The following is a 15,016-nucleotide window of genomic DNA, read 5'->3' as shown; positions in this document are numbered from 1 at the left end:
CCACGACTACTATATTCTTCCTCAGTCAAACAGCAGCACTCATGCGATTGTTTTGCCTCCTTAGCTCCAGGTGTTGTGCTAGACAGTGATCGTGATTAGCGTCCGCGGGAGCGCGCAGCTGCTTAAAGCTGTAGCGTCCAGAAGATGCGGTAAGCTGAACACAGCTTCAACCGTCTGTTTGTTGAAAAATAGTAACGGACCGCGTTTCCTTGTTAGTAACTGTAACGCCGTTGTAACGATAGGAATAGTAATTAGTTAGATTACTCGTTACTGAAAAAACTTGTAACGCCGTTATTCCCATCACTGGTGATGAGTAGTAAAATGTTCTGGCTTTGCGGAGGGCTTTCTTATAAAGCAACAAACTACTTTGGAACCTCTATTGTGTGGTGTTTTCTTGAGATTGTAGAATACAATCTTCAGATATATGGTATATGCTTTGTATATGCTTTGTCTTCAGAATTACAATAAAACATATGAACTAGATGCTCCCAATGTCAGAAAAAATTAGTCATGAAACACCCAAAGACTAAAACAATGTAAAAGTACAGTCAGTCTTGTCCTTCATGTTTATGTTTAGCAAAAGAGGAAGTCACTGTGACAGTGTAAATCTTCACCCTTAAATGTTCTTTTTTCTGTCACTCACTCAAAGCTTGTAAGTTTAACCTTTTAATGGAGTGAAGAAATTTCAGCACAACTAAACAGCAGGTACAGACAGAATACATGCTGTTTAGGAAAGTGCAGTTTTCTTGGATGCAAAGTAAAATATGTTCTTATAAATTAAGAACATAAGAACAAGAAATTCAGTGGCTCTGTGACAGATTCACAGCCTCTGTCTCACTCTATCTCCCCCTATTCTAGCTGTGATAGGCTGCACTGCCCAGCTGGCTGCATTTAACAATTAAACTTGCATTGTTAAAGCTGAAGAGAAAAACTTCAGTCTTTGTGTGTACATCAGCTTCAGTACTAACCAGTATCACAGCAAAGCATGTCTTGTGGTATTATGTGGTTGGTTTGAACTACCATATCTATGTTTTCCATCCTGCAGTGGTTTGCTTAATGATATGCTTTTAGCTTCTAGTCAGTATTAAGTCATTACAATTTTATTTATACAGCTTCAAAGCACAAAAAACAGTCGCCTCAAGATACTTTACATTGTAAGGTACATCCTAAATTAATACATACAGAGAAAAAACAAAATAATCATAAAACCCCCTATGAGCAAACACGTTAGCGATAGTGGAAAGGAAGACCTCAATTTTAAAAGGAAGAAACCTTCAGCAGAACCCTCTCAGGGAGGGGCGACCATCTGCAGCGACTGGGGTGAGAGACTGAAGTCAGGACAAAAGACATGCTGCGGAAGAGAGCCAGAGATTAATAACACGTATGATTCAATGCAGAGAGGTCTATTAACACATAGTGAGTGAGCAGCGTGACTGAAGAAGAATACTCAATGCATCATGGGAATACCCCAGCAGCCCATGCCTATTGCAGCATAACTAAGGAAGGATTCAGGGTCACCTGATCCAGCCCTAAATATATACTTTAGCAAAAATGAAAGTTTTAAGCCTTAAAAGTAGAGATAGTGTCTATGTCTCTATTCCAAACTGGAAGCTGGTTCCACAGAAGAGGAGCCTGAAAACTGAAGGCTCTTTTAATAGTCACACTGTATCAGCAGTCATCTATTTTACATGTAGTTGTGAACCGATATAAAAAAGTAAGCTGAGAGAAGAAGGGATAAAGATGAGATTTTTCCTAAAATCTAAAGGTTTTAATCTAAACAGATAACTTTGTTTTATTTATCATTTTAACATGTATGCTAGATATGTCAAAACAACCCTACCCAACCCTGAAATCTACAGGCTGATACATATCACATGATGTCAGTTAAAAGTTTTTCTCATCTTTGTGCTGGAAACATTTTGATGTTCTTACAAAATGAAATTAAATATACTGCTTAAATCACACTGAATGATCATCATTTGTGCATAAATGCCATGAAAACATTTCTTTATATTTGACATGCCTGCATGTTAATATCCAAAGTGTTATACATAAGGAAACTTCATGTTTAGTACTGGAAAATAATTCAAATCAGAAATACTTTTCTGAATATTATGCACCAATTACTGAGGATACAATTTGAGTGAGTCTGATACATTTATTAACAAAGTGCTCAGTTTTTAAATACTGAAATTATATTTCAAACAGCACCAGGCCATAAAAAGGGCTAATCATCAGTAAATGTCTAAGCTGTAACTTAAGATCAGCAAACAATAAGTGTTTCATTGCAATGCAAATGATCATACCAAAGCTTTGAAGGAACTACATTCAGTTCACACGTAGATACACCCACTGCAAACAAGTTAGGCATCAGTACTCGAGAAAAATTAGAAATATCACATGAAGCAGATTTTGAAGGAAGTGATGAAAATAAAAGAAGTTACTCTGCTCTTACAAGATAAGCACCCAGATGTTTTGATATGATAGCCCTACATGGCTGAGCTCAAGGACAACAAGAAAGTGTCACTGTTGAACACAAAAAAAATGTCCATTAAAAAAATTCCCACTCACAATATAAGAATATCAATATTCCAAAAATCATAATTTAAAACAGTCTGTCAGGGCTCCTGGGTGTTCACCCAGTGTTTTCAGTTGTTTCATGTTCAGTTTATTCACCTGTTCAATTTCCTGTTTTCATGTTTGCTTCCTGTGTGTTATTAGTTCTATTATGTTCAGCTGTGTTCTCACCGGTCCCTAATCATTATCATTAGCCAGTGTATTTAAACCCTCAGTTTCCACCAGTTCCTTGTCATGTCATTGTAGATATTATGTTGTCATTCCCTCCTGTTTTCAGTTGTTCAGCCAGCCATTCAGTCTTTCAGTCAGTCAGTCCTGTCGTTCCTGCTCTGTTCATTCACTCGCTCCAATAAAACATCATCATTCTACACCGTGAGTCCTGCGTTTGGGTCATCTCTTCCTCACCTCCACACACAACCTCTGACACAGTCATAAATCTTAAAAAGCTGTACCTGCAACCAGATCAAAGTTGGTTTAAATCTCAACACATTCATGCATAAAATATGTGACCACATTGAAATGTCCAACGACAAAAAAGCACCATCACCACACTCAATCAGTAAATAAACTGTTATTATAGTAAGTTATATTTATAAAACCCACAGATCCTTTACCCAGAAAACCGGCACCACACTCAGCTTCCATAAATCATTGCTCTGCTAGTCAAAAGGCAGAGACACCACTTCTTTACAACATACACCAAATCATTCCACAAAAATTCCATCTTTGTCCTCCTGTCCTTCATCTTCCAGTGTACCAAGGTATATGCATCAACCAATTACTTTATGTGTGTCTGCAACCAAACCTCCTCGTTTTCACTCCCAGCACCAAACAGTCTTGCGTCAGTTGATCTCAATAGGTCACATGATAGGGTGAGGCAAGGTCTCACAATTGTTTCACCTAAAACCTCTGCTGACAATGACCCACACCCTTTTTCACACCTTGGCTCATGTGATCGGATGTATTCACAGGAGTGTGCAAGATCAAAACATCTTAACACAGAAAGTTATTAAGCATGTGTGGAACAACTCAAGTTAGTAAAAAGGCTGTTTGACTGTTATAAGTAATTATCTAGCAGTGTCCAACATATGAAACATGGAGAGTTTGAAGACAAAATAAATTTCTTATCCACTTATTTAGAGAAGAAAAAGACATCCAGCACTTCACATCACAAAATACAGAGTAAACTTTCAGCACAAATTATATTAAATATCACACAAAAACACTTTAAATTAAGTAAACATATTTTATTGAACACATTTAATAAGTTTACAGACATGTTTTGATATCAGTTTCCTTGCAGCCATTTAACCCTTTAAGACCTACCATAGAACCAAGTCCGCCAGAGCTTATATTATATTTTTACATGCTGTAGTGCCAATTTTGGGAGCATTTCAAGTTGATATACATCAATACAACCATTATAGCCCAAATTTTAAAAATATGTATGCATTAAGTGCATAGTAATTACATAAATTGCTAAAAAGTGCAATAAACTACAAAAAAATTGAAAATCGTTTTTGTTTTTTTAACATATATTTCTAGTTAGAGAAATTTAAGAGGCTTATCCCTCAAAACTGTAAATACAAAAAAGTTGCACAAACTAGTTTCCCACCACAGGAAATTTATTTGAAGTGTCTTCATAGTTTTACTTTTGAAATACACCAATTTTTATATACTGCAGGAAAAACGAAAATAAATATTATAGTCCAAATTTGCAAAAAAGCAGCATATGCATCAAAATAAACTATTTCCAGCAGTGCAATTCGAGTTCTAAGCATCCCAGAAACGACACAGAAAGTCATAAAGTCAAAGATAACTTTTAAAAACACCAGTATAGGCTCTGAGGCCCTGATAGTAAAAAAAAAACTACATTTCCGCGAAAATGACGTCACTTCCGGTTTCGGGCAGGTAATGGCGGACATGCGAAAGTTCGCGCTGACGTCTATGAACAGCTGATCGGATCGGCAAAACGTGCTTCTGGAATATTAGGTTTTTGTTGCTGCAAGCACTTTTTATGCAGTTTTTGCAAATACATATGTGGAAGGAAACTGTGACCTAGGACAAGCTGATGGCATAAGATGTAAGTAAAACTTCTCCGGTTTCATATGTAAAAAAAATTATTGCTCTAGCTTACGTGGTTGCAGAGCTACCGGGATTTAAAAATAGTTACGCAAAATGGAGCGTGCCCGCTCCGACTGGTTTTAAAGGGTTAAACAAATTACCTGTGACAACCTTTTTCATTTCAACATGTCTACAATGTAAAAAATAAATCATTCAAGAGCACACACAACATGCAAATACTGTATGAGCATGATGATAGCTAAAATAATTTTGTATGTGGAGGTTTCTAGTCATCTGCAGAAATGTCTCAACTGTCATGTAAAGTAGTTCCTTATTGGAGTGCTGCAACAGTATTTACTATTTACACGTATTTAAGAAAAATCTAAACAAAAAAGTCAACTGAAAACAGCCGTGTGAGATTAAAGCTGAACATAAAAAGCTGCAGGATGTGATATGTTTGTTTAAGTAACTACTTAAGAACAACACTAAACCAGAAAAATTACATTTTTATGTGCAGGTTCTGTGTGTGTGTTTCTTTAATACACTTTGTTAATGTAATGTTACTTTTTTCTTCACCTGAGCATAGAGTTCCTCTTGGACGTGAGTTTTTTGGCTTTTTGACTTTCACCTGTGCGTACACCATATCCTGCTGCTGTCCTCTGTACTGCACTGAGTCAGTTGATGCTTCAGATCTCATCACAGAGAAGTTGATCTCTCCATAATGGATGTTTTCTTCTTCTCCTTCTGATTTACTTGCTGGCTCTTCACTCACTTTTCTGAGGTTCCTGCTTGAAAATCAAATAGCCAAAATGAATAGAGTATCTTTCTGCTATTACAAACTCTGTCTAAACAGTCTTGGTATCAAAATATAGCTAAAACTTGTAAACATTGTTCATGAGCTGTTTAAGTATCAGAGTCAGAGTCAGAGACACTTTATTTATCCCCAAGGGGCAATTAAGATAGATGATACCTTGCCGACCGTACATACAATACACAAACATCACACTGGTGAGACAGGTCAGGCTAGGTAGCACTGGCCGGTCGACCACACGAGCAGCGACCCGGAACCAAAACAATGGAAAATGCACAACATGAGGAAAGACGAGGAGAAAAAAAGAACTCCCCCCAGACTGAGCTCCAACAGGGAGATCAGTTTGAGAACAGAAAAAAACCCCACCTCAGCACATAGCACATGAATCATCATCATCACATCTCACAACAGAGAAGACATAAGCTTCGAAGACATTTGGAGGGGGTGGGGGGGTGAGTATAGGTCTGTGTCAGAGTACATGCATATGTGTGCGTGTGTGTGTGTTCCGTGTTCAGCCGAGAGAAAGTGTCCCTTCACTCGGTTGGGCAAAAGTCAACAATCTTCGGTCGACGCAGGTGCAGAACTCTGTTATCATCGTTCCGAATGGTAGATGTCGTTCAGTGTCCTCCATCGCGGGTGTCGCCAGGCACACGACACAATCGGGTATCCGGCAGCAAACATCTCTGAAGGACAATTGGGCTCTCCTGAGCCCAGGTTTTTCGTCTAGAGTAGAGTGTCAATATCCGTTGAGGAACTAGTTGATCAGATCCACAATTCTTTGGGTTTTAGAGAACAAGACTGAGAGACTCTCTGAGGGTTAGAGTTAGACGAGATTAGACAAGGACATAGAAGCCAAGCAGGAAAGATAAGGGAGGGAGAGAGTGAGAGATCCACCAAGAGCCAAAGTAGGAAAAGAAATTATATATATATATCTTCTATATATCAGTAACATGCCGACTGCCACTATGGTCAAACACAGAAACTTGTTCTGCGCATTTGCAAACAAAAAAAGGAAGTACAGACAGAGAACCCGCTACTTAAGAAGGTGCAATCTTGCTTTAGTTGCAAAGCTGTTATAGGTGTGATGTGATTATACCAAATACAACACTGCAACAAGAGTTTTGTCCTTTCTGCAAATATCCTGTAATAGATAACACTAGATAATTACTTATAACAGTCAAACAACCTTTTTACTAACTTGAGTTAATTCCAAACATGCATAACAGCTTACAGAATACAAATAACTCTCAGTACGAATGTCACATTATATCTGTAGACATCACATATGCAGGTATTGTTAAGCTATGAACAGTCACAGCATCACTACAGGAGCGATGTGACACTCAGAGATGTTACAAAGGAATCCAGTGTTACTGCTCAGCCCAACACACAACATTTGAGGTCATAAACTACAAAAAGGGATTTTATATTTTAGTTGCATGCCAACAGCAGTAAATAAATAAATGTCTGAAAAAAATAATAGATGTGTTTCATCTTTTTGCTAGCTGTGTTTAAAACACATGTATGAAAAAATATGTTTCATTGGGGAATGACACACTGATCAAACAAAGCACGCAGCAAAGAAATTTCAGTGTACATAAACTGCTTTTGTGACTTCAATTTAATGCCTCCTTTTTAAAAGAGTTTATTTTTAAGTTGTGTGGAAGCACTGCTGTCACCAACTTGAATATAGATCATACATGAACAATCTGAACATGCAACATGATGAAGAGAACATAAACACATTTCTTCTGCACTTGAAAGTAGATACACTCTGGGCCGTCACCTGTCTGTGTTAAGCTGTTTTCAGTCTTTGACCCGTGAGTACACAAAATCCTGTTGTTGTGTGTCACCGAGAAGTAACATCGTTTTTTGGAATTCCACAAACTGCATGCTTGGATAGACTTGGACAAACTGGCAGGTCTTATAGCCGACAGCTGTCCAAGTCTGACAGCAAAAATGTCAGACTCTTTATACAACTGCAAGATGAAGTGACTGAAATGAACCCAGAAATGAAACTGGTATTTTTGGATTGCATTACACACCAGGAACCTTTGCCTCCCCAAAGCGTGAAATGGACACGTCTGTTACGTGTCTACAACAGGCGTTAAAGGTACTGAAAGATCAGAGTGAGGAGAGCACACTTCATTTACACAGAAAAACAATTATGTTCTTCCTATTTAAGAGCAGCATGATTAAAAACAGTGCAGTGTGTGACCGCTGTGCCAAGCAGAACTGCACTGTATTTAAACAAAGACATGTGAAAGGGCCAAAATCTTCCCATCTGTCACTGTCATGTTTAGAGAGCGACACAAGGAGCATGTTTGAGGTTTCAAGCGTGAAACTGTAGCTACACACTTATGCTTAGACCAGAAAAAGTGTGAAGGTAAAGCATTCACTTCTAAATCCACCCCTTTACCACTGCTTCCTACAGTCACTATCTACTCCCATGTTTGAGGTGCAGTGCAAAGAATCAGACTGAATGTCCTCTGTTAGTGTATCGGTGTTCTTCCTCAGTAGATTGACTCAGATTATCCATTCAGACACATAGTGAACAAACAGATTGCTTTTAAACTTGGATTCTTATTTACTTTGGTTTCCATCTTCAGTTTACAGTGACAAGTTACTTTGAGTTTTCCACACATGACATCCTTTATCCATTTTCCTCTTTTTCTCTCTTTAGAATCTAATTTATTATCTTCTAATTCTCTTAGCATACGTAACATATTAGCTAAGAATTAGTTCTAATGATAGACAACAAAAATATAAATGTCGGAAAAGTCTAAATAACATGCTGCAGAGATTAGATCGATATATTGGCCCGGGAATGTCTCAACATTTCCCTGAAGGTGGACGAGGTGGGAAAAAGGAGGTCTGGGCTTCCCTGCTTAGGCTGCTGCACATTTAAAATAAGCTGAAGATAATGCATGGATGATTTATCATTTATGTTATTTTAGATTTGAACTTTGATTGAACTGGTTGTCATGAACTTTTGAACAAAGTGCATCATTCATAATACACAGTACAATGCACCACACTTTTCAGTCCCAATATATCTTTTCTTCAGGTGTTTTAATTTGTCATATTTAGTTTTTGACATTAAAGGTTCCCAAATATAACTTGAGTGTTTCTTAGTTTTAAACTCGTCAGTTAGTCAAATTTTTTCTCCTCGTTTAGTCGACAAACACATTAGTTGCCAGGAACATCCCTACAGAAAAAACTAGCTATAAGAATTGAAATGGATTTATAAATATAAAAGAATTAATGTGTTTGGGATTTAGACTCTGATGACCCATCATGTTAGAATGGAATCCCAGAGATTTTGGACAGACCCCCTGAAGATTAGATGCTGGCTTTGATGAATTTAAAGGCTCAAGCTTGGATGGAGCTCTGAGGTGTCTGTGAAGTGGAGATGGGGAGGAGGTGGGTTGCACAAAGGGAGAATGACAGAGAGCACAAATGTAGAGCACACAAAGTGGTGGCTGATTGGCTCAAAGAAGCCTGGCAAGAAGTGGATTGGACAAGAGTAATTTTTTTTCAACTTTATTGAAATTACAAAGTGAATAGTCAATCATTCCAGTTCAATTTGTACAGTAGACATACAGAGCAAATAAGAGTAACAATAAACAGTACAATAAAATAAGAAGGGTAAATAATAAAGGAACGGGAAAAAAAAGAGAGGGATGTGACAGACTTCATAACAATTTTGTACTTGAAGGTTGTGACAGCTTATTTGTTAAAAATTTCTGAATGAATTTCAATCAGTGATAAACCTTTTTTATTTGAAGTTAATTTAAGAGAGTTTAAATAATATTCAATTTCAATCAAAAACAAATTAAATGAAGGGGTTGAGTTTTGAAATTTACATTTATGTAAATGAAATTTCCCTAATAAGATATAAAGATTGACAATGGCACATATTTTTTTTCTTTAGTTTCAAAATAAGTGATAACGTTCTTCCCTTCAATTTTGACTTCGTATGTTGTTTTGCACAGTATATAATTTTCAAATTCTCTCCAAAATGTAGCACTATATGAACAGCCATAAAACAAATGAGTAACACTTTCAAGTTCAGTTTTACAAAAGGTACATTTTCTATCAGTGTCACAGAATCTTGAAATGTATGTGTTGGATGGATATATGTTATGCAGTATTTTCAAATGTAAATCTCTTACTTTGTTTGTAATACAAAATCTAAAAGGAACAAGCCACGCCTTATTTGGACAAGAGTAATTGTCAGTATAAGAAAGAGGTAGTGATGTAAAGAAGGGAAAAGCAGCCTAACACCCATGTAAGACGGCAGATGATTGATCACAGATCTTGTTGAACTTCTCTGCCCTCAGCTGTGGGCTACTATTCAGCCTATGCATCAAGCTAAACATTTATGACATCATTTAGCACTCAGGAGACTGTTGTATTCTTCAGAGCTTTTACTAATGTACCTTTTGTGATCCTTTCATTCTTGTAAAATGATGCTTGGAGTAAAAGCTCCACTCCAGCCATTACTTGGTGTTTCTGCTATTCAACCAATAGATGGTGGACTTCTACATGACCAGACCAGGAATAGAAATATTTGTTGATACAGAGATTCAATTACTTAGAAGAAATGACTATGACTGGTGTTATAGCTACATATGACATTTGCAGGGAGTTTATAGATTAGCTGACCAGACCAAAGGGGGTGCTGATGCCATTGTCATAAGTAATGGACTGGTTAGAATAAGAACGCAGACTCAGAGGATTAAGCAACAACAGAACGTGACAACAGAAGGATTTCCAATTAATGATTCCAGGGCTTCAGTTCAGACAGGACCACAGGAAGTCTCTCTCTCAGTAACTCACTCTGAAGTGTTGACAGAAAAGTCCAGAGAGGAGAGATAAAGAGAAAATGTTCAAGTCAGCTGAATGGAGGATCACAAGGACACCATTCACACGTTGCACTAGACTAAATGACTTTGCAGTCATTGCAGTCAGTGTGTAAATTAAAATCACCCACCAAAAGGACTTGGTAAAATTAGCAACAATATATTAAAACAGATCAGAGAATTCATTCAGAGTCATCACAGGATTTAGGAGGTTGGTGGATAATAATGCAGCAAACTGGACTTAACTTTGAAGGAATGAAATGAGCTCAGAGTAAATAGATCAGAACTAAAGATGCACTTGTAAATCACTGCTATTCCCCCAACACAGCCTGAACACTTCAGGGCATTCAAAAATTTTAATTTTTGTGGTCCACAAAGGGGGCAGCAGTAGCTGTTGAAAGGCTATTTAATAGTAATAGCAGGAAGACAGCTGTAAGTGTAATAGAGTGTACAAATACATTAATTTCCAAACATCATGCAGTAGCAGTCTTACAGAAGTGTGGTGTTTGATCAATATTCATGGATAAACTATTACAAATAAGATGGTCAGGTTGAAGCAGCTCGTGTTAAACAGACTCAGGGCAGTGAAGGAATGATATCAAATTATCAAAGTAAATGTTTCGATTCCTGCAACACCATTTTTACACTCAAAGTAAAATGGTCATGTACAACTGTTGAAAGTCAGTTGTACGTGACCAAGGAGGAGTTTGTCATCCTGTGGAAACTTTAGTTGATGTGTTGTGATGTGACTCTGCTTATCTGACAGCTTTCAGTCTCTGGTTTGTTGGAGCGTCTTGATCTGAACCAGCTGAAGGAAGAAAAAAAAAGGAAGAAAAAAAAAAGAATCAAATCAAAGAAACCAGAAAGACTGAATTATTGTCACGGACCCGGCTCTGGAGGACTCGGGGGTCCGTGAGCAGGATGGACCATTATTATTATTATTATTGTTATTATTATTATTAGTAGTATTGTGGTTGTTGTTATTTGGGGATGTGTGTCTTTCTGCGCTATGCTGTGTTGTTCTGTGTTCCACTTATTATAAGTATAGGCAGGGTGTGGGTGTGTACATGTGTCTGCGGGTGTGGCTGGAGGATGGAGAACAGCCACATGCAGGCCTGATGGGTGTGGCCGTGCAGGAGGACTGGCCACGCCTGAAGTTCCTGCCACACACCTGTTGGTAATCAGGGCTCGTCGGGGGAGCTACTTAGGAGAGTGTTGGAGCTCCCACCGGCGCGGGATCATTGAGTTATCATCCCAAGTTAGTGTGTGTGAGTGCAAGTCAGTTCGTGCATGCCGCGGGGGGTCAGTGTTGACGGCTGTCTCTGTGGTTTTCCTGCGGGAGGAAAAGTGGACCTGAAAGGCAGCACGCACGGGGTGTGCGGAAACACGACAGCGGGGAGCACACGCACGGGAGTCAAGGGAGCGACGGGGAGTTATTGTGTTTACAGCCTTCACTGTAAATAAAGTGCACTGTTTGCATTGCAGAACCATGCGTTTTGGGTCCTCATTCCCCCATATCCCCACGGTCTGCCATACGGACCGTGACAATTATTTTGTTTTACGATGAGTTAGTTGGTTTCAAATGCGTGTGTCACAGAAACATTTGTCTCACCACTCAAATACGATCAGTGTGCTCACGAGCATTATGATTCCCACAGTCTTCACTATAGTGTAGACACCAACCAGGTTTCCACCTGTAATGCAACAAGATTTTAGAGTGATTCAGACAGTATGTAACAGAATGAACATTTACTAGTGAATAAGACCATTCAAGGTGAAAAATTATTTTCAAGCCTAACACATGAACAACCATGTGTAGGACAAAGTACAAGATTTGAAATTAACATAAAGCTAAATTTAATTCCTTTTCAACTCAATTTTAAGGAATACGACAAAAAACTGATTTAAAAAAAGATTTTGAAACTTAGTGCTGAGTAACTTTACATCCAACAGTCACATGAATGATGTCTGATTACCCAGATCATTAGTGGCCACACAGTAATAAACTCCTCCATCTGTTACATTGAAGCTGTAAATCTCTCCTTCAGATACGTTCACAGCTCCATCTCTGCTCTTCTTGAACCAGGTGAAGCTGCTGACTGGAGGTTTGGCTCTGCTGGAGCAGGTCAGCTTCACCCAGCTGCCTGCTGACACCAAACCTGATGGACTGATGGATGCTGAGGTGTCTTTAGGAGCATCTGGAGAGAAAAAGAAAAATGATATCTGTTAAATTGCGTTGTCCTATAGGATCCAGTTCAACAACAAACTCTGATTGTCTTACATGAAACACTGAGAGTCTCTTCTGTCTCTGCTGTCTTGGTGTCTTTTCCTTGGTTCACAGGATATCTGGCAGAGCAGCTGATCTTCTTTCCATCATGTGTGTCTGACAGAGTGATGGTCTGCTGGATTTTAGTTGTAAAGCTTCCATCTGTGTTTTTCTCTGTTTTGTTGTGAGAGTCTTGTTGGAGATTCCAGGTGAGTTGAGGAGGGGAGTGTGGACAGGGAGTGAGAGCTGAGCAGGTTATAGTGACAGACTCCTTCTCCTTCAGATCACCTGATATTGTAATACTGGGCCTCCAAGGAGAATCTGTGGTTTCACATCACAAACATATTAACACTAAAGAACAGTATATTACATACATGCAGTTTGAACTGATGTACATTCTCAGTTTTGGTAATATAAACTAAGACTGATCACACTGATATACACATGGATTAAAACTAAAAAGAAAATCTGAGGCTCAAAGTGTTACAGTTGTTAGTGGTTTTCTAAATGTGGACACATCAATCAATTTCTAAGAGTCCAGAAGCTAAACTGGACTTAAAAATATTAAAATCCAGTCATGAAACAGGGCATGGCAGCACAGTGATTAGCACTGTTGCCTACATGTACTCCCTGTGTACGGCTTCTTTCCACAGTCCAAAGACATGCAGTTAGTGGGCTTAGATTAACTGGTCATTTGCAGTTGCCCTTGGTTGTGAATGTATGTGCAAATGTTTTGCTGTGTATATGTGTTAGCCCTGCGACTGACTGGTGATCTGTCCATGGTGTACCCTGCCTCTCGGCCTATGGTAGGTTGGATAGGTTCCAGCCCCACTTGACCCTAACAAGGATAAGTGAAAGAGAACTGATGGATAATGAAACAATGACAATATAAGAAAGGAGGAGCTGTTGTACTTGGAAGGAAGGAATTTAAGAATAATCCTTTCTGAAGCAAAAATGTAGAATTATTTGATTTTAAAAATGTTACCAAGACTCACAGAATTGTGTTTTTCTTTTTTCCTATTTAATAAAATAACAATGAAATCTGTCAGTTTTACCCCATAGTATGTTCCTTTTTAAATTATTTGTAAATGTCTGTATCAATTTACGAAATAATGTCAGGACAATGATTTTGAGCGTGTTGTAGATCGACCAGTATCTTTGACAATGGATCAAACAATGGAGAGCAAGTATCACAACAGAGGTTTTTATAATTCAATGCTATAGATGAATTAAAAACTTCAGTCTTTACCTCTGACTGTTATTTGAAGAGGATTTTGTTGAGCTGTCGCCTTGAATGGTTCATTCTCTACTCTGAAGAAGTATTTGTCTGTGTAGTTTGTGGTTAAATCAGAAAACAGAGTGGTGCAGTCTCTCTGACTCAGGCTCCCAATAATACTCATTGGATAGATGCTAACTGCTCCACTACTGTTGAAGATCATGTTGTTTGGATATTTGTCAAAGTATACATAATTTTTAATCCACACTCCAAAGATTTTTCTTGTGCTGTTAAATTTCTGTTCTTCTTTGGGTCTGAAGCTACATGGGATTTGCAAACAAGATCCACTCAGTGCTTCCATCTGCTTTGGTGCAGTGATGAAGAGTGCTGCAGAGTCAGCATAACCATTTAAAGCACCTGTAAATTAAGTGTCATGATTAACAAACGTCTGTCCTTTGCTCTGCTGTACACTGTTTGACACAGTGTTTAAACTTTCTATCACAACATGAAACGCTGGCTCTGTCTTTCAGTTTGTTTTAAAATGGAGTTAAATTACAAATGAATCCAATGATGTCTTTGAATAACTGAACAATCAGCTCACCTGAAAAAAAGAAAACAATCAGTAAAATGCTGACTGTCACCATCTTCACACACAGAAACTCGTTCCTGGAATCATAAAAAAATAAAAATAAAATCCACAAAAAGTTAATGATTATGATTGAGTGACAGTGGAGCTGTGTGCTTTGAAAATAGCTGAGATATAACAACAATAATGTAACAGAGTTTAAGTCTGAGATTAAAGCACAACTTTTTAAAAAATGACATCATGTCTCAGTCAGTTCACTGAAGGAAAAATAAGAAAAAGTCTAGTTTATAAAGTTTAGAAATAAAAGAAATAAAATGTTTCTTTCATAATAAGCATGTGTTTTACTGTAACATTAGGCAGTTTCTAAGAAAGTTTATAAAGACGACATGCACTTTAAGAACAACACAAGCCAGAAATAACAAATGTGTTTTAGTTTAGAAAGTTAAGAAGTAAAATGTTTCTTTACCTCACATTAGACCTGATGATTGTCTTATGAGTGAAATGAAGCAGCCTTCAGCAGAACTACTGTAAACTGTAAAATACAAATTATCATCTGAGGAAGTACATGTAGAGACACCCACTGACTGTAGCGCTGCATAATGAAATCAGTTTTGTGCCGCCTGCTTATTTC

General features: G+C 38.0%; 1 protein-coding gene across 1 annotated transcript in view; it reads right to left on the bottom strand.

Moving 5' to 3' along the window:
• Positions 1-15,016, bottom strand: part of LOC134634162 (sialoadhesin-like) — a 115,251-nt gene that overhangs the window by 12,494 nt on the left and 87,741 nt on the right. Inside the window, exons 12-16 of the mRNA XM_063483224.2 lie at positions 14,401-14,465; positions 13,833-14,216; positions 12,599-12,904; positions 12,275-12,515; positions 2,983-2,995 (exon numbers count right to left, since the gene is read on the bottom strand). Of these exons, the coding sequence (XP_063339294.2) occupies positions 2,983-2,995; positions 12,275-12,515; positions 12,599-12,904; positions 13,833-14,216; positions 14,401-14,465 (1,009 nt within the window). The remainder of the gene's footprint in view (positions 1-2,982; positions 2,996-12,274; positions 12,516-12,598; positions 12,905-13,832; positions 14,217-14,400; positions 14,466-15,016) is intronic.

Source organism: Pelmatolapia mariae, linkage group LG9 (genome assembly GCF_036321145.2).
Source record: "Pelmatolapia mariae isolate MD_Pm_ZW linkage group LG9, Pm_UMD_F_2, whole genome shotgun sequence".
In the NCBI taxonomy this organism is placed as follows: domain Eukaryota; kingdom Metazoa; phylum Chordata; class Actinopteri; order Cichliformes; family Cichlidae; genus Pelmatolapia; species Pelmatolapia mariae.
This window is presented reverse-complemented; position numbering and strand designations above follow the sequence as displayed.